Here is a 24,845-nt window from a genome sequence, read left to right on the forward strand (position 1 = left end):
TGATTGTCATCGAAACCTGCTGACCTTTGAAAAGCTATTTTTGCCATGAAAAATTAAGGAGAAACATTTAAATGCAAAATAAATGAAAATTTTCAAACAGAATTTTTTTTAAAAAAAAGTTTGAAATAGGTGCTTGTACAAAAAGCACCTTTTTTTTACTAAAGCATTGTTTCATATTTTAAGCAATGAAATTAATAAAAAAAATCTACAGAAAACATTATTTGATATATTTCTGAATAAAGTATTTGAAATACAAAAAATAATCTTTTAATAATGTTTGTATTTTGTGCCATTAAATTAGAATTTTTTTCTAAGTATTAAGTAAAAATAAAATGACACATTTTTAGTGTTTTAGTATTTTCAGCCATTATGATTTTCCACTGGAAAAAAATATTAACTCAAAATGAAACTACTTCTAATACTGCAAAGGGAATGTCTCGATTGAGGAAGGTTTTTTTTTTTGACCATGGATTGTAAGGCGTTTTTAGCCGAAAAAAAACAACCATGTACTGTATATAGTAAGGCGTTTTTAGCCTGAAAAAAACGACCATGTATATAGTAAGGCATTTTTAGCCGAAAAAAACGACCATGTATAGTAAGGCATTTATGGACAAATTTTTTAGCCGAAAAAAACAACCATGTATAGGAAGGCGTTTTTAGCCAAAAAAAAACGACCATGTATAGGAAGGCGTTTTTGACCCAAAAAAAACGACCATGTTATATATAGTAAGGCGTTTTTGGACGAAAATCTTAACCGAAAAAAAACGACCATGTACAGTAAGGCGTTTTTGGATGAAAATTTTAGCCCAAAAAAACGACTATGTATAGTAAGGCGTTTTTAGCCGAAAAAAAACGACCATGTATAGTAAGGCGTTTTTAGCCGAAAAAAAACGACCATGTATAGTAATAATAATAATGCATTTTATTTAAAAGCGCCTTTCATGCCACCCAAGGACACTGTACAGACAATAAGAAAATACAATGTAAAAATTAGTAAACGAGATATTATATAAAAACAGGACATAAAATCATAAAAACATAGGAAATGGAAGAGCTATGTGTTGTAGGCAATCCTGAACAGGTGTGTTTTTAGACGGGACTTGAAAGTGGAAAGAGGTGTGGAGGTCCGGAGGTAGGTTGTTCCAGAGCTTTGGAGCAGCGTGACTGAAGGCTCTGGCTCCCATGGTGCTCAGTCGGCAGGGGGCACCGACAGGCGGAGGGAGGACGAGGATCTGAGGGAGCGAGAGGGGATATGCACCTGGAGAAGGTCGGATAGGTAAGGAGGGGCCAGGTTGTGGATGGCCATATATGTATATAGAAGCAGTTTGTAATTGATGCGATGTTGAACAGGGAGCCAGTGGAGCTGTTGGAGAATGGGGGTGATGTGCTGCTGGGAACATGTTTTTGTGATGATGCGAGCAGAGGCGTTTTGAACCAGCTGGATTTTATGAAGGGACTTTTGAGGTAGGCCGAAGAGGAGAGCGTTGCAGTAATCAAGGCGGGATGTGACAAGACTGTGGACAAGAATAGCAGTGGTGCGGGGGGTGAGGGAAGGCGTTTTTAGCCGAAAAAAACGACAGAAAAAAACGACCATGTATAGTAAGGCGTTTTTAGCCGGAAAAAAACGACCATGTATATGGTAAGGCTTTTTTAGCCGAAAAAAACGACCATGGCGTTTTTAGCCCAAAAAAAATGACAGAAAAAAACGACCATGTATCGTAAGGCGTTTTTAGCCCCAAAAAAATGACAGAAAAAAACGACCATGTATAGTAAGGCGTTTTTAGCCGAAAAAAAGGACCATGTATATAGTAAGGCGTTTTTAGCCGAAAAAAACGACCATGTATAGTAAGGCGTTTTTAGCCAAAAAAAATGACAGAAAAAAACGACCATGTATAGTAAGACGTTTTTAGCTGGAAAAAAACGACCATGTATAGTAAGGCGTTTTTAGCCGAAAAAAAATGACCATGTATAGTAAGGCGTTTTTGGACGAAATTTTTAGCTGAAAAAAATGACCATGTATAGTAAGGCGTTTTTAGACCCAAAAAAAACGACCATGTACTGTATATAGTAAGGCGTTTTTAGCCTTGGCCTCAGCTTCAAAATCAGTCCTTGGTGCTTGGCCTTGGAGGCAAGTCCTTGGTCCTTGGCCTCGGAAAATTTCTCAAGTCCTTGGCCTTGGCTTCGGGTTGCCGGTCCTTGGACACAACACTGGTGTGTGGGCACTCGCGTGCGAGCACACATTTAAGTGCCTCTCCGTCTGTCACGCAAACATGCTTTGATGTCTCAAGGGAAATGCCTGAGGGCCTGCCCAAAACAAAACAAACAAAAAAAAAACTTTGCACCTGGGCGAACCAGTCTGGACTGTTTCCGGCAGCGAGGCGGCAAGGACACACAACACAGTACAGCATATTTCGTAGACAAAATATCCATTTATTAATAACTTATCTTTACATTCATAGGAGGAGGGAGGGAGACATCCACAATCTCATCATCACAGTTTCTCCCCTTCCCCCAAGAAGACGCAGCCCCCTTACCATATGCACACGCAAACGCACACGCCAACATGAGTCCCCATCGAAGGTCACATGAGGACGCGAAATGAATAAGGCAACCTCAGCTGGACTGATTTGTTGGGAGTGGAGGTGCAAAAACAAGGCCTGCACAACAGTGATTTCCAAACGAACGTATTATTCTACTCCATTGGTCCTCGCACACAAGCTCTTGGTGTGCGTATGTTTCTTTTACTCCTGCGAGCCACACTGTAAATAACTGAGGAAAATTTGATATTATATCAGGAGACCTATTTTCGGGACATTTTTCTCATCTGTGGTTGGGAAGACACTGCAATAGATTACACCTTGATGGAAAATCCTGCTTTTTGATTGTTTTGTTTTGTTTTTTGGCATAATCAACAACTATATACACAAGAGTGTCCAGTTTGTGTCTTCATAGAAGACGATCGCAAAAGTCAGATTGAGTCCATGACTCAAAATGGCGGCCCGGTTTGAACTCACGTCATCGGAGGGACCGCCGCCCGGCTTCATAGCGACCGCCGCCCGCATCCGGCCGCGTTGGGCAGAAAACTCCTTGCAGGACGTGAGGTCGTCGTCAAATTTTCACAATTTTATCCGTGTCGTCGCCCGCTCACGTGGACTCCAGGGGGTCCAGCTGGAAGACGTTGTGGTTGGTGGGCGTGGTGAAGTAGAGGGGCTGGCTGCCGGGCGGCGTGACGACGGCGGCGGTGCTGGCGAGACGGTTGTCGCACGGGCTCTTGAGGCCCAGCGTGCGCTCAAAGTCCAGCAGCTGTCCCATGAAGTTGAAGTTGGGCGAAATGTTGGACTTCTTGGTCTTGACGATGTCGTAGGCGTCGTTCATGGACAGCTGCAACTTCTGCATTAGGTAGGCCACCGTCACAGTCACCGAGCGGCTGATGCCGGCCAGGCAGTGCACCAGCACGCCACAGTGTTGGCCCCGAGCTTCGTCTGCAAGGACAAAAGAGGCTTATTAATATGCAATAGGGTGATATACAGCAGATAGGTTTTGTGTTTCGGTCATCGACATTTTAATTCCCCCCCGAATCAAAATCGAATTTTTAATTTAAAAAATATTGAAAGGCAATTAATTCTATTGGATGTGCAGTAGCTGGGATATCATCAGTCACTACAAGAGTGGGAAAAAATATAAGGTTTCTCATTCTCAGATTATTTTGGAAGCCGTTTTATTGGACAGATGTCGTTTTTCGTTTTATCAATCGCTACAGTCGACCATTTTTATTTTCAGACATGTTTTTTTTTTTCAAAAAGCTTTTATTTGATGTGCATTTGTTTTGATGTCATCAGTCAGTATTACCGGACGGCCAATCAATATGAATCAGCCGTGACGTGATCAGTTACTACAGTGAACAGCCATTTCGCAATAAAAGCAATTTTCTTCAGAAGAAAGTTTTGAAGGTGTGCATTCGTCTTGCTGGCATCAGTCACCACAAAGTTTTCATTGGTATGCCTTACTATGTACTTTGTATCATATGACGAAGAGAGTTTAATTTCTCTGCTGTTAAATGTCTTTAGTTCTGTTTTGTAAATGCTTTTAAATGATGTCCTTTCAATGATTTGGAACACAATGAGTTAACTTGTGTATGCAATTAGTTGTTTTTGTCATGGTGACCATTTTCTCGCCCCTATGAACATTTGTTTTGATGTCATTGGCCACAGATATTTTTTTTTAAATCAAATTCATCATCAGTCACTACAGTGGACAGCTATCCAAAAGCTGACATCAACTGTAGTCCACTGTAGTGGCTGATGCACTTATTTAATGTGTTGCTTGCGTCGCTTTGTCCTCGTTTGCTTTTTGATTTGATTTTTTTAGTTCCATTTGCTGAATGGACTGTATGTTCAGGAACATTGTGTCTTTGACACGCTGGCCTCTTATCAGCACCGAGGGGAAGTGGTGGAGATGATCAGTAGCGCCGCAGCCGTTCCCGTGTTACGCTAGCGTGGGCTCTTGTGTAAGAGCCGCACTAAAAGGTCTCGACCGAAACCCGAGAGCAACAAGCCGGACGGTAATTTGAGCGGAACAGGAAGGAAGCGCTATTGAAAGTAATCTAGGACATGCCCCCGCCGCCCCCACCCCTTGCCCAATTACATGAACAAAAGGAGCCATTTACAGGCCCTGTTGACATCCTGTGAGCCTTGACAGCACCCTCATGACTCCGGCTGCCTTTCGCGGCCCAAATGATGCCGTTGTCACGGAAAGGCTACGCGAACACAAAACAAGCAGGGACGTCAACACACTTCGTCTCTGGAATGTTGTCAGCCATTTTATCACATGACCCCCCCCCCCCCCCTCCCCCAAAATAAAACTGCTCAAGTCCACATTGGGCTCAGTTTATATGCTGACGAAGTAAACGTTGACTTTTTTATTTTTTCACACAATACCCCTTTTTGGGGTTATACAGGATAAATTATTATTATTTTTTTTTTAGAAAAATGTCACGTATGGGTATTTTAGGATTAAAAAAAAGACAGGAGATTTTTCGTTTTGACGTTTTAGCCACGCGAACAAACTTCAAAGTGCAGTGGAGGGGGTCCACATGAAAATCGCGGAGAAAGGCCGTGTTTGTTTCAGACAAAACTTTGGAGATGGGTGCGTCTCATCATTTTTTGCAACAAATTTTGTCCGTGTCAATTTGGAGTTATGCACTAAACTTACCGATAAAGTTGATGGCTTCGGGGAAGAACTGCGACAGGTTCTGGCTCCAGTGATCCGAGATGGGGATCTGTTTGTACTTGAACTCGCCGGCGTTCTCGAAGAGGTTGGGCAGGTTGGGCGTGACGTTGAGGATGTACTTGATGCCGTACTCCTCCAGCACGTCCAGGTTGGTGGAGTCCTTGGCGCAACCCAGATACAAGTGGGGCAGGATCTCCACGGGGAAGGACGGCTGCAGGTTGCACAAAGGGCTGCCGTCCGAGTCGGTGGCGCTGCTCGGGTCCACGTCCGATTCGATGTCTGATGAGTCTGAGCTGATGCGCAGGCCACCCAGGCCCAAGACCTGCGTAGAAGGGGGGCTGCTGTCAGATGACCCATCCAGGTTGGTCTCGCACAGATTGGGGAACTCGGCTTGGAACTTGCTGAAGCCACCTAAAAAGAGAACATTTCTGTTTATACAAGTCCCGTGTGGCACTTCAATGAAACCGCATACAGCCTGAGAGCCTTTGGTTGCCCACCCTTGATGTAAAACAAAAACATTTAACCACATCCACATTCATAAAAGACCACCTCGACAGTAGCTGCTGGCTAGGCTAATCGAACCCAAGTGTAAAAAAAGTACACTGGCTAGTTCTTTGTGTTATGTTTTGCGAACTCTAACAAAATTCAGGGAAGAAATTCATCCCAAAAACAACTTGTAAGCCTGAACTTCACGCCAAAAGGTAAATTCTAATGATTTAAAATCCTCAAAAAAAAGTTTTTTTAAAAAGATGAAGAAATATATTTCATGAAATTACAGATACGCTAATTATAAAAATGTTGGAAATGGTTCTGGCATGAATGGTTTGATAAGTGTGATTTCATAGCAATAAATGTTTCCTAAATGATTTTAAAATAGTGTAATTATATAGAAATATATTTAGATAAAAATACATGAGGCTGAAACAGAACATAAGTATGAAAAATAAAAAAAACTCAATGAAAACAAAATCTTAAAATACTCGTAGAAATGTAAAAATAAAAGTTTGGTTCTGGCTATGGGTAAAACGTCTTGAGACTGCTTTATAAATTCTTCCCCCGAGCAATTTGAAAAACTTGATTTTGAAGCAAAATGTGTGTCTCAAAGTAACATTGCAACAAACATTTTTTTCCTAATATTGTGTCAAGCTGTTTTAAATATGTAAAAAAAAAAAATAAAAATAAAAAGGTTGTGACTTGTGTATTGTGTCAATTCATGTCGGGTAACTAAAAACTAAAAGTGCGGCGGTTCCGGGGGACCAACTTACCCTCCAGGTAGAAGGCCTTGTAGCCCTCGTCCTTCATGCGACGCAGCAGGAGCCCCAGCACGGAGCCGCCGTCCACGTTTTCGTTCCACTCGCGGCTGTACTCGTCGTAGAGCACGATGGTGGCGCTCTTGCACCGCCTCGCAAACCGCTCACGGTCAGGCCCGTCGGCGAGCAGCGCCCGCACGGGCAGGTTACCCTTGCGGAGGCGGCGCAGCATGAGGCCGGGCAGCGCGACGCTGATGGCTCCCTGGACGTGCGACGACTCGTATGGCTCTTGGCCGCGGCAGTCCATGAGTAGCAGCAGGCAGTCGCGGCGCGGCGCGTCCAGTTGCTCGCGGAGCCACGCCGACGTCTTGCTCACCGCCATGACCACCGAGTCGAGCGCCTGCTTCTGCGGGGGGGCCACGGGCTTGAACTTGTCCAGCATTTAGACGGGTCCCGGAGGGGGTGGAGGAGGGTGCTGTTTAATCAACGGGCGGGTAGGCTCCGCGTAAGTCGGGGTAGTGAATGAATCCCACGGCTGGTTCCTACTCATTCGAAACACTTCTTTCTCAACGAGCCCACGCCACAGTTCGCGGAGTTTGAAGTTCCAGCAATCGTCGAGCCGAAGCTTGAATGAATCGTCGTCCTTGTTACCTCGTCGTCTCTGTTCTGTCTCACTGAACCCCGGAGCTCGGCGCCAAGCTCCTGAATGGCAGCGGCGGAGGTAGGGGAGGGTAAGAGGGCGTGGCATGCGATCGGCTTTCAAATCGCCAGCCAATCGCAAAAGGCCCAAGTGGCGGTCGTCTTAGCAACGGGGGCCGGAAGGCGCGAACCTCCCTCCTTTCCTTCCTCCCCCAACCCCTCTCTGTGTGGATGAATTGGTAATGAGTTTGTCATTCACAAAAAAAAAGGAGAGGAATTTCCGCTCCGGATCAAGTGAGTTCAAACACGATGAAGAACTGCGGAAGGAAGGAAGGAAGGAGGGAGGGAGGACAAGGAGAGGAAGAGGGGAGTCGGCTTTCACATGCTGCACCGACACAGTCCCATTACTCAAGTGTGTTGTTGTTACAATACAAGTAAAAGTCAACACATATCGCAGTCAAACCGACAAATCTAAAAACTATACATCTACGCAACCAAATTCAAATGGATTGATATATGAATAAAATATCCATCTTTAAAAAAGTTGACTTTTTTTTCAAATAATGTTTCCTCATTGATTATAAGGTTATTAGTCTTCACTGGCATGTTTTGAAATGCATCATCAAAGTATTTTGTTCACAAATATTCTTCACATAACCAACTCATTTTTAACTGTACGACAAACACAATAGTCATCCGCAAGTCCTTACTTGTGGAGACTTTTTGCTTTTAATTCCTATTTTTGAGTGTTTCTAGTTAAAGTGCCCCTCCATGATCTGGTTCCCCATTCGGACCCCTGCAATATTGCAGGTTTTTTAAAGTCAGTTATGCACCTTTCAGGCGTTTCCTGAATGCCGGGGAAACGAGCACACTCAAAGTCACTGCTGTGGGCCATGGCTCATGCCTCGAGACTCAAATGCAGTCTGACCCCACGGTTTCCCACCAGGCCCCGCTTCTTAAAGGCGCATATACTCGCACAGACACCACACTACATACATTATTCTCTAAATTTTATGATTGCAATTTTTGTTATGTTGAAATGTGTTTACAATGTGTTTTCATAAATGCGTTGAAAGTTTAAACAATTTAAATTTAATTATTTTTTTTTTTTAACATAGATTTTCACCTCCTGTGAGTGGGTCTGGAACATCCCTTGCAAATAAACAGAGGTTGCCTCTACTACCCCCTGCTGGTAGGGGGTCCTTTTTGGGCCCCAGAACTACATTTGATGACATTAACATGGCACTTCCTGGTGGAAAGTGGCCCCGTGGCCTCCAAATGTAGTTGCAGAGGTCCTGCTCTATTTCTGAAGTAACAAGCATGCCCCCACGGAGGGGGTTCAACATGGGGCTGGGAACAAAAGTGTGTGTGTGAGTGCGTGTGAGCATATAAGTGTGTAGGAGCTCCAGCTTGAACGTGGGGCCCTTGTTAACCCCTCCGGTTCCCAGTCGCCCCCCCCCCCGCCCCCCACTCCTCCTCCTCCTGCAGTGAATGGAGCCAAGCTGTTGCAGTTGGCATTCACCTTTCAATCTATTGTACTCTTTTGCTGCTGCCGCTCCTTGCCGTCTGGTAGACTTTCACTTCCACTGCATTTGAAGAATATTGGGGGGATTTTTGATCCGGATGTTGTTTTGGAACAGAACCGAACCAATCGAGGAATTTCAATTTCAACAGTCTTGATTTGATGTCCAAATTGAAATTCTGTGGCACTCTGACATGAGAAATGATGACAAAAACGACCCCATTTGAATCTGTAACATTTTACACCTCAGTTGTTGTTTACCTGTTAGCTAGCTTAGTGAATCTTTGTTCCTTTGTTTGCAAATGAGCATTTGTGAACAAAATCCCATTGGCTTACACCTTACTCTTTGTGAGCCTTCTCGTCTTTGCTTACACGTTAACGTTTCGCGTTACATTTGAAAAAGCACTTTCTCCTTGTTTGCGTGTTTCCACATTAGCTGGCCAACTGGTCCAAGGTCTGCGGGGCGGGGGGGGACTTCCGAGTCCAAAAAAAAAAAAAAAAAAAGGACAGAAAGCAACAACATTCATGTGACTCTTGTTCCAACTCGCATCACAAAAACACACACACGGCAACCTGATTAGCGTGTGTATCTATTGTGCGAGGACAAAGGACTTCCCCGTCTGAGACGAGCAGCCGGTGGCAGAGAGACGCGAGGGATGAGGACGAGATAAGGTGCCAACAGAGAAGAGGGCGGTGTGTGTGTGTGTGTGTGTTATGTTCACACACACGCACCCTAGAAACAGGAAGTCTCTGTGTCACATGACACAGGAGGCAAAGACAGACAAGAGAGCCGTCGTCAGCGAAACGGGACGGCGGCAGAGTTCTGAACTTCCTGTCCTTCCGCCCACGCCGCCACGGTACAGATAACGTGCGCGTGTGTGTATATTTAGCGATAACAACTTTCAACGCAAACACATCCGCCGGGGTGGCATCAGCATGCCAATAAGACAAAAGTGATGGAATTTTAACGATAGCATCAGGTAGCTGGGATTCAAGGTACAAAAAAAAAAAAGTCAAGATTGTTGCCAATCGCGATTGTGCTATGTGAGGAACACAAATGTTGACATCAAAGGTTAAGAAAATAATACAAATTTTGCGAGTGGCAATGATTCCCACGCATTCTTCTCAACATTCAAGGACAAGTGTGTTATCGAAAGACCTTACACCCCCCCCCCCTCCCTATCAGCTGTAGAGTAGATTTTAAAACTTGGCTATAAATTGCTGAAATTCCCAGAATACTTGAAAAGAAATGCTCATGAAATATAAATCCAGTCGGGTTATGAGGTCCAAAGAGTCCAAAGCAAACATGGTGTATCAGCATTTAGTTGTGATGCTGCAACGAATTTCAGAGTTGACTAGAACGGCAATCGTTGTTCAAAGACGCGGGGGCTCCATGTCACACAAGCTATCAGTACATATCATAAATACATAACGTAGCTCCCCGGGACATAAACACAGTGGCACACATCATTGAACTGTTAATCGTATCTTAAAATACAGCAGACTGGGTGGAACAAATAAGTAGCGTAGCTTCACGCGACGTAAACATGGATGCACACAATGGTGTGGGGGGCACATCAAAGCGAGCCCAGCCCTCACCGTGCTCCGGACTTGTGCCTCCGTCGGGTGTCAAAAATGTTAGCAAAAGGCTGAAAGGGGGTCCGTTAGTTTTTTTTTTTTTGTTTGTTTAGCTTTGACCCCAATTAGCCATCTTTGCTTTTGCCGCGGACCACCCAGGAAACATCAGCAGGACATTCAGGAGATGTGAGGGCTTGAGCTGGTACAAAGATGGGGGTGTTAGATGCCCTCCTGGGACAGGAGTTATTGTGGAGTTCTTTTTTTAATTGGCTCTGCCGATGAGAGAGCGCACACGAAGCTTAATTGCTACCAAAGACAAATTCCAAAAGTCTTCAGGTCCCCGCGAAGAAGTTGACACTTTGAGTTACTTTAATTTAACCCTTTCAAGCACCCTGTAGCCTGATAGCATGATAAGCCGTCCATTGTCGTAACCGCTGTCCCTGAAAGGGTTCAGAATAAAACATTCGGAGGTGAATTTCCTACAGCTAAATATTAGCCCAGAGGCCCCCCGGATGCAGCCTGCTTTGTCGGGCCCGCTGCCCGCAGGTCTCGTGCGGGGTTTGCGCGTCTTAAAAGATTCGCTGGCGCTAAACCACTTATAAGTTCAAAGCTCCACAGTGTAGGAGAAGATCAGTGCTTACAACGCCAAACAGCCGTCACCGCCATTTCTCCCACCGCGCTCTCTTCCTCGTGGGAACAAACAGTTCCTTGGAAAGTGCTGACTTTATACGTTTATCCCCCCCCCCCCCCCCCCCAATTCGCTTCCTGCCTTCCTGGTGCCTGAGTGTCAATGTGGCCACAACAACAAGAGGGGTTCCTCTTGTTCCCCGTTTCCTGTCGGGGAAGTCCGACTTGATAGAACAGGACGCTCTGAGAGCGAAATGACACACACACAAAACAAAAGAGAGCCAGGATGGACGTTTGACGGGAATATTGAAGAAACGTGAGAAAGTGAGAGCGGGGGCAGTTGGTGAAAGAAAGAGCGTTGCTTTGCTCCTCCTCGCGTATTAGCGTTTCCAACACGTACCGTTGTTTTTAAAAACTCATTCACTCCCAAAGACGTTTTTAAACGTCTTTTCAGACTTGGTCCAGAATTGGCTGGTATTGAATGAGTTAAGCGCCGTTTTGCTAGCAATTGTGTTTTGTATTTTTCCCCCCTCCAGATGATTCATCACAGGTTACATTGAGCAAATTAGATGGTACCAAGTGTCCACATGCGACGTGAAGGTGTGTTATTGCGCCGGCTGCAGTGAAAGGCAGGCAGGAGGACTCCGGTCGATCCAGTTAGGCAAGTGCGGCTAAAGCGGATCGAGAGATGGAGGGGTGGAAGGAGGACAGAGGAGCGAGGGATCAGCGAAGGCGACGGCGGATCGCCACCGTCACGTAGCAGGCAGGACGCCACGGCGGCAATGCATTGTGGGACGTGACCCACAGCCCCCAAACTGTCAAGACGGAGGCAAAAACACTGCAGCCGACTCATTCACAAGAAACGCAACTTCGGTTTTATTCACTTATAAAAAAAACTGTACAACACGAAGTATATATTTCGAATTAAGATTTAAAAAAAACACTCTTAACAAATTGCTTGAATAAAAACATTTTTTAAAAGATAACCTTGATAGATATAATCATTCCAGATTATGAAGGTAGGCGAAAGTATTGGGACAGAAGCGCATTGAAACACCCGACAAGGACAATCTTGAGTGAAAATGATCATGCTTCATCAAGACGAAATATAAATTAATTAATTATTAAATACGATCCCCTGATAAAACAAAACCGTCTCGCTAACATGAAAAAAAATGTTGTAAGATGTACATGAGTCCGGGTCCAGATGCAGCAGATGGAGAGTGATCTCCTCACTTGCACATTCGCATCACTCGCTGCGGCGACAGGTGCACTTTGGTGCACGAGTGAAAGGCTTTAAGCGAAAGAGCGGCGTTAAGAAGCTTCAGAGGCTCGGGCGGCCGTGTGAGGCGGCTGCCACGAGGCCGTCGGCGGAGACGGGAAGCGCCGCCGGGGAGGCTCGCGGGTTACGATGCTCAATGGCCCAGCGGACACATGAAGCTACTTAAGGCGCAAAGAGGATTTCCTTCTCATTCAGCTTGTTTAGGATGGGCGGAGTGGGCGGAGACAGGATGAACGTCTCCATCCAGGGAAAACGTCAGCTGAGCAAACGCCACCAGGATGTCGCACGTTTCCAAGTTAATCGTCTTGAGCAAGGGGTTGTTCGGGTTGAAAAAGAAGCTGGGTTTGTGATTCCATTTAGCAAACCGTACTTTGAAAACTTCGTCAGAGGCGAAAGTATAAAGCCGTAGAAAGTAAGCGGTCTGTGAGACGTCTTGAAAACGTTTGCTCCTCTTTTGCTGTGTTTCGCTGGTGTACCTAATGAAGTGTCCATTTCATTTCTCTGGTCCATTTGCGGCGGTGGACGGCTTTTCATGAAAGCGAAGAGAAAGCGCGTGCAAACACACACCCCACACACACACACCCACCCACTTGTAGTACCTCATGTGAGGTGGTCCGGTGCTCTATCGGGTGGTCTTCCAGGATGATGCGTCTGGGCTAGACACTCCTCAACTTTGTCCTCCGTTCGGCTAAGACGCTCCTCCAGCACAGAAACGGTCTGAGGCGGGAAAGAAAAAAAAAAGTCACAACATTATAAGCTTGCGTCGACGTCACAGTGCAGAGATACCGGGTTAAATTCCGGCATTTTCTCCCCGGGCCTACGTGGGTTTTCTCCGGGTACTCCGGTTTCCTCCCACATTCCAAAAGCATGCATGGCAGGCGGATTGAACACTCCAAATTGTCCCTAGGTGTGAGTGTGAGCATGTATGGTTGTTCGTCTCTGAGTGCCCTGCGATTGGCTGGCAACCGGTTCAGGGTGTCCTCCGCCTCCTGCCCGGAGACGGCTGGGATAGGCTCCAACACCCCCGTGGCCCTTGTGAGGATAAGCGGATCGGAAATGAATGAACATTATAAGTGGCTCAGATAATGGATGGATGGAATATTGCCATTAGCCTTTCGAGGGCGTCGTCGTTGCATTGTGAGGGTGCGAAAGACAGTGAGGAAGACAGCCAACTTGACAGCCACGTGCAGGCCAAGACTTTATGCTGGGCTGGCTACTTTAGAGCGCCCCGTTGTCGAGGCATGGAAAATGACCCAGTGAGATGTTTTCTAGTCACTTGAGGCTCTAAGTGAATATACCTTTGCGGATCAAAATTGTAGTTCCGGGCGTGCATAACAAGTATCCAATTTTCCAAGTCAGAGTCGTAGCTTTTGATTGACGGTTGACAATTGAGTGGGACGGCGCGTCAGCGCATTCAGTCGACACGACCACAGCCTGCGTGGGACGCGAGTTCTCACGATTTCGAAGCGTCATTTAATCGACTTCACCATATTTCTAATCATTCAAATTTGACGCAGTCGCGAACGACAATCAAAATCAACATCCTTGTCATGCAATACCCGAGTGAGGACGTCCAGCTGCTTGACCACGTGCTGCAAGATGGAGTTCAGAACCGGCTGTTGCCCCGACGCCGCTTCCGATGGGTCCACCTGGTGGGCGGTTTCGCCCTCGTCCGGCCAACATTTCGCGCCGTCGTCCTCTCGCTGCGTTCGGATATCCTTGTCTCGGCGTTTCCTGCCCTTGTCCCCTCGCCGCTTCCGTCGACTTCCTTCGCCGCCGCTCTCTTCCTTCATCCAGCCTTCGTCCTCTGTCGTCGTCGTGACAGAAGACTGACTGTCGTGGGCGTGGCCGTCATCGGTGTGGTGGTCGTCGTTGCCATGGTGCTGCGGAGAATACGTTAGCCGTGCTTTACAATGTCAGGAAATGAAACATGTTGTCGAGACATTACAATGAAGCATGCCTGGGCAAAGGCCACGGTCAGTTTTAAAAATGGAGATCTTGGCCCAAAAAAAAATGCAAGCGAAATACAAATTTTTTTTGTTTTTTAAACGTTCATCCTTTTGGTTGAAAAATATCAAAACCAACGTGACCAAAAGGTTCCTAGAATTCCGGAAGCTACCTGATGAAATTAGTTACATAACCAAAAGTTTTTTAAAAAGTCATTTTTGGTGGTAGCAGAAGTTGCTGGAAAAGGTTAAACCAATTTTAAATTTTAAAAAAGTTAACCAAAACAATTTATATTTTGGCGTGTCGAGAAGCAAAAATTGACCACACAAAGCTGAAATTCGTCACAAAAACGACCACAATTCATGAATGTTGGGAGTAAAAAAAATAAACGCTAAGCACAAATTATGCACAAATGCAGTCGTTGACAACAAAAACCTAAATATGTTGCACAAAAACTGAATGTCCACCCAGAAAAAAGTTGGATTTTGAAACAAAAAGTCTCATTATGATCTAAAAATGCAACAGTTGACTAGGGGGGGGGGTGTCTTTGAGGAAAAAAAAAAAAACAACAACCACAAAATATTCTGTATTATTTTTGCACTGAGTACAAGTACGAAGAATTAAAGGTTACCGTCGGACTGCAAAAATGAACCAAAGACAATCAGCATTATGATGGTTTTTAGTTTATCTTATTGGATCGTGTACCTAATAAAGTATCCAGTGCCCCCCCCACCCCCTCCACACACACACACACACACGAACGCCGCACATGCACAAAGGAGGGAGGGAGGAAGAAAGAGAAGGAGGAAGGAAGAGGAGGGTGCCACACATTCCAGACTTAATGCACACAGCAATCGATTCGGGCGTTCTTCCTGTGCTGGCTTCAAAGCGCCGTGAATGATGGGGGGGGGGGGGGGGGGCGGAGGAGTGTAAAGACACACACAGGAGGAGGCGGGGAGGAGGGGGAAGTATCAAACGGAGGTGAACAAAGCTGTCAGTGTGTCTCTGGCCGGGCTATCTCTTCTTCATCTCCTTCTGCTCAGGAGGAGCACATCTGGTTGACATCTGCAAAGCTCATTTACAACCAGAGCCTCCACACCTCCCCCCCTCCCTCCCCACCTCCCTTGCAATACAGGAAGAGCGGCCGCAATCAAATCCGTTCAAGAGGCAGATAAACAGGACGCGCTAAGTGCCAATCAGCGGCAGAACATACTGATTAGCCCACTTGCTAATTAAGGGGCATGAAAAGGATACCGTTAGACTGGCTTCAGATAAGTGGGAGGGGTTAAAAGTAATGAGCGTTGTTGACCAGAACATGCAAACGTTGACACAAAATTGGAACAGTTGACCACAATTGTTGTTATTTTTGGGCTCGGCGGGGTTCTAGACTGAAATTATCACCATTAGCCATTGTCCACACACCAAAAAAAGTTTTTGGTCACAAAAATGCAAATGTTAGCGACAAAAGGTTTCATTTCAGCACCATGGCAACAAACACAATGCACCATAATTACCTCCCCAAAAAAATTGGTTAAAAATGAACACTGAAAGTTGCATTTTGGAATAATTAAATAACAGTTTTCCATGAATCACACGCAACTACATTTTGCCAAAATAATACAATATTTGACCACAAAAGTTGTATGATGGCATAAAATTGCAAAACGTGACCACCACATTTTTGTGTTTGGACAGAAACAGCCATAAAAGTCATATTATTTATTTAGTTGCTTGTTTGTTAGTTTGACTGAGGCACAACAAATGAAATGTTTGATCATAAATAATTGTATTTTGCCATTTAAAAGAAATGGCTGACTACAAAGTTTACCCCCCCCCCCAAAAAATACAATGGTCAAAAACAAACAAACAAACAAACAAAAAAGTTGTCTTCGGGCATAATAATGATCACAAAAAGTTTAATTTGGACATACATGAAAGGGTTGGCCACATAAAGGTCAAAGGTGCGATTGATTTTTTAAAAATGACCACAAATGCCCCATAAAAGTCGTAGTAATATTTGGCTGTTGTTGTATTGGGAGGACCAATGCTAACCTGTCAAGAACCAGATTGCTAATGTGAATTGCTCAAAGGAGTTCTCCACAGTCTCAATGTATTTTCGAAACAAATCACGCAATTCACTTCAGAAGATCTTCCAGTACTCTAAAATTGTTTTAAAAAGGGGGTGTTGAAGCCATTTTGTTTAATGTTTCCAAAACCTTGGTCATAAGTCGAATTAGGAGTAGCCGTCATGTGTTCACAAAAACATGCGCGTTAGCTTCACTGAAGATGATGCAACATATTTCAAGCCCACTGCTCGACGAACGCGTTCGACTCGCTGTAAATGTTCGTGGAACTTTATAGGTGTTCCACAAAATGGCTTCCCCGACAACGAGCACGTGTTGATGCTTACCGACTTGGCATGACTGACCCTGCGTGCGCTTTGATCTCTTGACACGCAGGAAATCAAGGGACAGACATCCGATGATTCTTTCGTGCAAAGACTGCGCGCCGTGTTTGGTTAAGGCGCCGCGCCCGCAGCCACAGGAAGACAAAACACCTGCGGCAGGCGCGCCACCCACAAACCGTGTCAGTCGCCGCCTAAACAATCAAAATGGCCGCCAGAGGTGCAGTTCTCACTTTTTCTCCCCCCCCCCCTTTTTTTTTTCTTCAAGAGGAAGCCGACACATCCGCTCGTCTCTCTCGGCGACATCCGCCCACACTCAAACCAAAACATCCTGCTTGGCGGCCTTTCAATGACACACACACGCACACACGCAGGCGCACGCACACACACACACACACATTAGTCTCAGCCAAGGCCTCGTCACGGCTCAACGGCAGCACATCATTCAGAGAAAATACACATTTTCACGGTCACTTAATGTATTTTAAAAGCCAAAAGACAACTTCTTGAGGCTGAAATGTGACTCGTGTAACTTTTTGGTGGTCAGCCGCCACCCTTTATTGCCTCAACACAACTTTTTATGCTCAACAACTACAGATCACTTGCCTGTTGAACAGTTACACCTTCACCAAAACACTTTTACTACTACTTCTCCCTTTCATAATTTTGCGGCTGTAATTATCTTATTGTTTGTCTCCCCCCCTCCGCATTTTTATTTTGTTTTCTACGGAGAGTAAGCATCCAATTGTACTTGTTTCATACTGAAAATAAAACTGGATCAACAAGCTCAACACATTCGCGTGCGCACGCACACTCACACACACACACACACATATATGCGCGCGCACACACACACACGCACACGGTTATTGGCTGAGGATGGTGGGGGGCACCATTGTCATCATCATGATGGTAAACATCCTGTGTCCGCTCAGTGCGCAAGCACACAGACCCCCCCCCCACACACACACACACTAACTGTTTGTTCTCCTGCTACATTAAACTTTGACCCACTAAGAGGTTGACATGAAGGATGAGCGCTCCTTTCCAAACGAGCAAGTTGCTTGAATGCCTCGAATGCGAGTCCATTAAATCCAAGCAAATTGATATCATACAGCTTTTTTTGTGGTCAAGCATCAATGGATTATGGGCGTCGATATTTGCCATTTTGAATCCATATCAGCATCGGAATATCTTATAATTTTGACAACTGATAGGAGATAATTAAATAAAATAAAATACTCTCGAAAACTTTAAGTCGCTATTTATCTGTCCAAGTATTCATTTAATTATGTTGTTGAGCACGGGAGCTCACGTGTTTTGTTTTCATATTAAAACAAAGATGTCTATTGTCAAAGATAAATAAAAAAATAAAAACACCGCTGCAAATCGGAACAGATGTTCATTAAACATGCTAACGGCATATAAATAGAGTCCAATAGTCACTTTTATGACATTTAAATATTGATGATATTGTTTGTCAGCCCCCATGGGTGCTAATTCAAAAAAACAAAAACATCTGTCTCTGTCTTTCCCTACTTTGCACTGTTGCAGCTCCAAATTCAAACAAGACATATTTGTTTATAACTTTCTCGATGCAGCAAAAAGCTCATCGAGCACCATCGTTCATGAGCAGTGGGGAGATAATATCAGTAAATTAGAACGAATCACACACGTAACATACAAGGCAGGTGCTAATGATGCTTGATAACTGAGATTTGCTCTCCCCAAACAAGACAAAACATGTGATTCACATCCAAACAAGTCCAACGTCAAGGAATGTTTTCAGTGGGGAAACGTCTGAGGCCGGAATAATCCATGAGCCGCCATCAGCGGGGCCCTGGACAAAAAGGAAGTTATGAATGTATTATCCTGCCAGAGGATGTTCATTTTTCACGATACATGCTAGTTTACTTCAAAATGTTAGCATTGATATAGCTGTACGAGAGAGTGAGAAAACACTGACAAGTAAAAAGTGGGAAAACGGCTAAATGTGGCTTGTCCAATTCAGGGCGGCTTAAAATCATGAGCTTAGCATGAACCCTTTCAGGCACTCTGTAACCTGATAACATGCTAAGCTGTCCGCTGTAGTAACCGCTGTCTCTGAAAGGTTTAAAGCTACATCGCGTATGTTCCCTTGACAATAAATATTGACGACTGTTTTAGGTGTAGCAACACGTGAACTTTATTTTGACACTGATCTGTGTGAACAGTGTGGGCCGCTATGCTACAGACCTTTTAAGCTATCGTTTGTGATAGGGATCTTTACAGGACATTGGTGGTAAGAAACGAGTGTAATTCATTCCAAGACCACGCTCGTGACTTAAAACATTGGCATCTCGTCTTTTCCCACGGAAATGAATGGAAATGCCATGCGACCGCGTTTGTGTTCAATCCACCGCTTAAAGGGTTAGCACCGCAACATATATGCTATACGCTCCATGCTTTGGTATTAAGCTAGCGGACAGAAAGCTTCAGCTATGTGATTATTTGAAATACAGCTAGGTGGAATTCTTTTTGTTTTATGCTTCGTTAATCAGTAAAGCTCAACATGCTTCATCTGAAGCCAGCAAATTTTAAGGTCGACTTCGACAGGGTTTGAATTTTCAGGCTTCCCATTTTGCTTGATTCTGCATCGAAGGCAAAAGTGGCAAAGCTTGTGATCTTTTATGACTCTGCTGCAGCCATTTTGGGGATCTTACGCATGAAACGGGCTAACATAACAGCTGCGTTGAGTGTACGTTAAAGAAATAAAACGCACTGAAAAGGTTTGCTGGTATGACGCCTGCATCTGTTTTGTGTGTGTGTTTAGGTAACCGTTGCTTTTAGTGTTAAGGACAAACTTCAGAGCCCCATGACCATGACTCATCATTGGCGCGACGTTCTTACATAAGCAGGTTCCTCTTTAAAAGCAACCGCAACAGCTCACAGGCATACTTTTATTCTTCCCGTTTAATGTAGCGTTAACGCTAGGCAAATGATTTTTGTGTCCTGAAATCCTCTAGTGCTGGGGTGTCAAACAAACATGTCAGAAGCCTCCTGGCAGCAGTTTAAATCCAGCCCGATGTAAAATGAGTTTGATGCTCCCATCTTTTCGTGGTCAAAAATGGTCAAAGTTTAAAAGTCTGTCTGGTCAACAATTACACTTTTATGCCCAAATCTTTTAAAATGTGGTCAACACCATTAAATTTCAATGCCTCAACTTGTGGTTTTTTCCCTTGTGATGAACCATTTTTGCTTCGCATTACGAATCCACCACAACGGCTCAATTTATTTTTAATTATTTGGTAGCGATTTAATGCTAAGCTAATTAGTTTAGTAGCCTTCACAGAGGAGTAACTAAAACTGTGCCTTCCCCCCACCCCACCATGGTTGATTAATTTTATTTAAAGAGACGAGAGCCCAATAACAAGGATGCTCTGGATCACGACTCTCATCCTTTTCAAAGCAGCACAATACCATTGAAGAGCTCTTCCCAGAAAAAAACAAAAAAAAACCCCAAAACACTCCAGCGCTCTTTGCCAGGCTGCCCGTCTTTTTGAAAAGGTTTTCATCAAGCACTTTCCTTTCAACATTGCAGCCATTTTTAGTTTCGCTTTTTACACAAGGATGACCTTAAAAACAGATTGACAGACGGTGTCTTGTGCATGCCAGGCCACGAGTTGACGATGTGGACAACTCAGTACGATTTCATCGCGGCGTGTGGCGACGTGACATTATATTGTGACATTTTCGTGAGATCGCAGCTGGATATCATGGTATGACATCACACCGTGATATAGGCAGTGTTCAGAATCACTGTACTGAAGCATTACAGCTCTTCATTTTTAACCAGACAGGCTTATTCAAATGCAACTAACCCAAATATTTTCACTCAGTATCTGTAAAACCTCCAGATTTTCAATCTTGAGCTGACACAATGCTGAACGGCTCCCACAGAGAGAGGGAGGAGGCGGAGCTTTACGACATCCATACAGTTCACGTCTTCGAGTGCTAAGCTATTCTATTGTCAACGCTTTTACCGTATTTTCACGACTATAAGGCGCCATTAAAAGTCTAAAATTTTCTCCAAAATGGACAGGACGCCTTATGAGGCGGAGCGTCTTGTCTATGCGCTGAGTTCCAAAACCTGACTGAAAGCCGACACGCTGTTTATATAGAGAAAAGGCGGAAGTGACTGTGGACAGGCATGCGGCAAAGAAGTCGGCCAATCAGTGAAGGGTGGGCGTGTATATATACATATATGGAGAGAAAGAGAGAGAAAAGGCAGACGTGAGTGACAGGCATGCGGGGAAGCAGGCCGCCAATGAGTGAAGGGTGGGCGTGTAAGTGGACGCTAAAGCGACGCTACAAGCAGGTACCAACACCTGTATAGAGTGTGGCTATGAGCATTGTTGCAAAACAACTTCGGTTTTGGTTTCTAAGAACCCCCGAAAATAAATTCTACAAAGAGACACGCCTACAAAGCTCAGTTCAAACTTCAAGCCATCGGTTATGCTTTTGGCATGCGTGCCCATCTCACAGCAGCGGTGAAAAACCAAGTCAAGCAAATGAACTCTGAGCTTGCCGTTATTCCCGCAGGCTTGACTAAATAACTCCAACCGCTGGACATCGGCATCAACCGGGCGTTCAAAGTAAAGTTGCGAGCGGCATGGGAACAATGAATGATCGATGGCAAACACAACTTTACAAAGAGTGAGAGGCAGCGCCGGGCGAGTTACGCCACAATTTGCGAATGGATTGTGGCTGCTTGGACGAACGTGTCTGCTTGCACTGTTGTTCGAGTTTTTGGCAAAGGCGGCATCATTTCTGTGGAGCCACATGGCAATGAGAGTGACTGACAACGAGAGGGAACACGGCGTTTTTGATGGACTACCGGTACTTGCACGATTGTTCAATTCTGATACAGAGGATGAGGACTTTGATGGATTTCTGGGTGATGATTGATCGAAAAACGTGAGTACATTGTACGATGGCTAAATAAAATACAACGGAACTCAGTTTCCGTTGCCTTTTTAAAAACGTGTTTTTAGCTTGTATCTGTATGTCTTGGCATGCTACCGTATGCTACAAGCTAACGTGTTTTTAGCGTGCGCGCATGCATGCCGTATGTTTAAGCTGGCGTATGTTTTACCACTTTAAAATCGCGCCCAATAATACAGTGCGTTTTGTCTATGTGTAAAATACAGAAATAGCACCCATTAATGAGACTGCGCCCAACCATACGGTGCGTCGAATGGTCGTGAAAATACGGTAATTGGTTAAGATGTAAAAATAACAGACAATGTAGGGCACAGATCAGTAGTATCGATTTCCCCCCAAAAATATTACATTGACCACTTTTGTCCACTCGATATCGCTGTCCGACAGCCAAAATATAGTGGATAAGCAGCGACTACGAAAAACAGCCACAGAAATCATCTTCCTCTGCAGACACCAAAATCTACTAAAGTTCAGTTCAGTAAAATGTTTTGCTATCGTGTTGACACAGGATAAGGAACATCTTGCTGCAAAACTGGCACCGGGACACTTGTTTTTGTACCACAGAGAGCTTTTGACAATGGAGGAAAGGTCGTAAAAGCTACATCCTGTTACCAACAGATGGAAATAACCGCAGTGGCGCGTCTAAGTGGAGACTGCAAGGTGAGGAACTTTCGGTTCCGGCTTTGTACATGAGTCAGTCATTCATTTATTAAGGTTCCTCTTTTGGTTTGCATTTTAAGGTGACTGACTACACTACACTTCCTCAACAAGAGCCGGCGTTCGATATTTCTTTACTTATTTGGCTTTTTCAGTCACGAACGATAACATCGTAGGCTAGATGCCAATGACCAGCCACTTCTTGTACAAAAGCCGGATAAAAATGAGTGGAATGCATCAGGAAATGACTCCATTATAAAAACTGTGCCAAACACATGTGATGCGATGTGCCCCTAACGAAAAAACGACAGAGTACCCCGTTTGCGTTTATATATATTGTTCACATTTCAAAGTCCCGATATCATGAAATTCATTTTCCATTTGCTTACAATGAACATCCTCAGAACATAAACTTCATTATAACGACCAGGTTTTTCCCACAAAATAGTGAATAGGCCTTCGTTACAACGAACCGTGGCAAGCTAATTGCCGCCGCGACCTAGCTTATGAACATGTACAGCGCAGGATTTCCCTCCTTTGCTTAGCAACGCTACTGATCGACACGTCCACTGTTTTACGTTTTATGTCCCTCGGGGTACGTACCGAGGTTCGACTGTAATAAACTGTAGGATCAACTTTCAACCAAGAGAGGGCGCTAATACACCTTGAAAAGGTCATGAGCGGTTTAAGTCGAGGACAACTTACCGATGTGGCCTAAAAATGTGTGGATGGCGTACAATAGTGCCCGCCATGCCTTTGGACAGAAGATTTTGCGGCAACCATTTTTTGTAATCTACTTGGTTTATTTTATTGTTTTTTGCTATTTTTCTTGATTAAAATACACATTGCAACATTTTATTTAGTTTTTTTGGGGGGGGGGGCTAGAACGGATTAATGGCATTTCCATGGATGATTTGAGACGCCAGTGTTTTGAGTTACGAGTGTGGTCACAGACCAAATTAAACTCGTATCAAAAATAAATATTTTTGTTGGCCTCGATAAGTCACATTTCCTGTTCGATGCTTTTGGGACATCATAAAAAAAAAAAAAAGTAAATAACAAGTAAGCACTTATACAAAGTAGTCAAAGCCGTTTGCCTGAGCTGATTTGCTTGCCACCAATCTGCGGATGAAACTTCGCACACAAAACGAGTCGGTGAGTACCGAGGCTTATACTGACACATTTAGTCACTTCCCAAACGTCGCTGTTGTGGTTTTTATGAATTATATTCCCCCACCCGTCACCCGTTTCTTTCCCAGCAAGCGGAGGCGAATCTTTTCACGTCGAGGAAGTGAATGAGCGTCATTGTGGCTCGGCGTGGGATTAGCCCATTTTAAAGCTCCTCAGTAAGACTTAACCACATTATTCACATTTTAACACACACATGCCTATGCGGAGGTAGAAAATGTAGGACTCCAGAAAATTTTGATTTCCTGCCAACATGTTTTACACGGAACCCGGAAAAAGAGACCCGTCGCACTTTTCGCGACAAAACCCTGCTACGGTGTCCAAGCTGTTGCAGCTTCCCAAATTTAGATAATTAGGTATGCGGCGACATCATCTGTGACAGCGACATCATCTGTGACAGTGAGCATGACTTTCAACACAAAGGAGCAAGCTGATTAATAAAAGTTGTGAAAACGCTGGAAATTTATGATTGCTAGGTGACGACTGTCTCATAAAAATGAGATTTTCATTCATGAAAAAAAAAATAGGTCTCTGTAAAAATGTTATTCTTGTAAAAGTACAGTGAAACCCTGAGAGTCGGGGGTGGGGGGGCATGAAAAGCGAGCTCTGCCGCGAAGAGAAAAATCTGTTTACACTCGCAAAACGGTATATTTTTGCCTATAGTCTTTCTCCTAAAAATGTCAATGTTGTTAAAACTTGTTTTTTATGGACGACAATACACAAAAGTGGAAAAATAGCCCCCCCCCAAAGAAACATTTTCAATGTCTAAAATTACACCTTGATAGGTAAAATGCACCTTTCACTCTCAAAAATAATTGACTCTCAAAAAATAATGATCATATGGTAAATTATCTTGAAAAATCGTAGTTAAAAAAAAGTACAAAATAATTTATTACAGCAAGATTTTTTTTTTCACAAAAACTTGAAATTTCATATCATATCAAATATCGAACATTTTTCTAAAAAAAGCCTTCCAAAATACTCCTAAGAAAACCATTTTTTTCTTCCCCCCCAAAAACAGACTTTTTTTTTTTTTTTGTAGTTGACGACTGCACATAGAGAGTGATGTTATTTCCAACGCCTGCACGAATTGATTTGAGAGTCGGTAGGGGCAGGATTGACCAACTCGGTGCTAATCTGTCACATCTTCAGGAGTCCAAAAGATGGCTTGTTCTCGGATAGACGCGCGCCCACGGTCAACTTTCAAGCCTGGAAACCGCTGCCTCTTCACCGCATGGATTCATGCACCTCTCACTTTGAGCCGCACCGCCGTGACCGCTCACTCAATGCATCCGCCACCCACAGTGCAGAAGGAGCGATGCTTTGACATGAAAAATTGGCGCCATCAGCTGTTTGCCACTTGAGTAATCAGCTTTTGGACACAATGCTCCGTTGTTAATCTTCGCTTTTTGGCCGGGCACTCGAGCACATGCCACGGCCGGTTTAATTCTTCCCAACACAGGACTTCCTTTAAAACGAATAATCCAGAGCGAACATTTCAATGGTAAAACTTGTAAGATTGACACATGAAAAAAAAAA

At 44.3% G+C, this 24,845-nt stretch overlaps 2 protein-coding genes across 5 annotated transcripts in view; both read right to left on the bottom strand.

The window, feature by feature from the left end:
* Positions 1-2,409: 2,409 nt before the first annotated feature.
* On the bottom strand, positions 2,410-7,157 carry dusp6 (dual specificity phosphatase 6). The gene is made up of 3 exons (XM_086108300.1): positions 6,495-7,157; positions 5,212-5,640; positions 2,410-3,482 (listed from the first exon to the last, which is right to left on the bottom strand). Exons 1-3 carry the CDS (start codon positions 6,919-6,921, stop codon positions 3,145-3,147), a joined length of 1,194 nt encoding a protein of 397 aa, XP_085964426.1. The 5' UTR covers positions 6,922-7,157; the 3' UTR covers positions 2,410-3,144.
* A 106-nt stretch (positions 7,158-7,263) lies between these two features.
* Positions 7,264-24,845, bottom strand: part of poc1b (POC1 centriolar protein B) — a 39,068-nt gene continuing 21,486 nt past the window's right edge. For 2 of the 4 annotated variants that reach the window (XM_086108293.1, XM_086108295.1), the window contains 2 exons: positions 13,687-14,010; positions 11,702-12,844 (listed from right to left, as the gene is read on the bottom strand). In XM_086108293.1, the coding sequence (XP_085964419.1) occupies positions 12,728-12,844; positions 13,687-14,010 (441 nt within the window). In that variant the 3' untranslated portion in view covers positions 11,702-12,727. Of the gene's footprint in view, positions 7,342-11,701; positions 12,845-13,686; positions 14,011-17,907; positions 18,319-24,845 lie in introns of those variants that run through there. The other 2 variants (XM_086108294.1, XM_086108296.1) reach the window with 2 other exon arrangements.

The sequence above is a fragment of the Hippocampus guttulatus genome, chromosome 4, assembly GCF_054856545.1.
Source record: "Hippocampus guttulatus isolate MCC_2025c chromosome 4, RoL_Hgut_1.0, whole genome shotgun sequence".
Classification (NCBI taxonomy): Eukaryota; Metazoa; Chordata; class Actinopteri; order Syngnathiformes; family Syngnathidae; genus Hippocampus; species Hippocampus guttulatus.

What these genes read in the sequence shown, in the direction of transcription:
- dusp6 (XM_086108300.1), bottom strand. Translation starts at nt 6,921, where the DNA reads ATGCTGGACAAGTTCAAGCCCGTGGCCCCCCCGCAGAAGCAGGCGCTC. An exon ending in CAAGGCCTTCTACCTGGAGG is followed by an intron (nt 5,641 to 6,494) that starts GTAAGTTGGTCC and finishes TTCTCTTTTTAG; the next exon opens with GTGGCTTCAGCAAGTTCCAA. An exon ending in CGAAGCCATCAACTTTATCG is followed by an intron (nt 3,483 to 5,211) that starts GTAAGTTTAGTG and finishes TTGTCCTTGCAG; the next exon opens with ACGAAGCTCGGGGCCAACAC.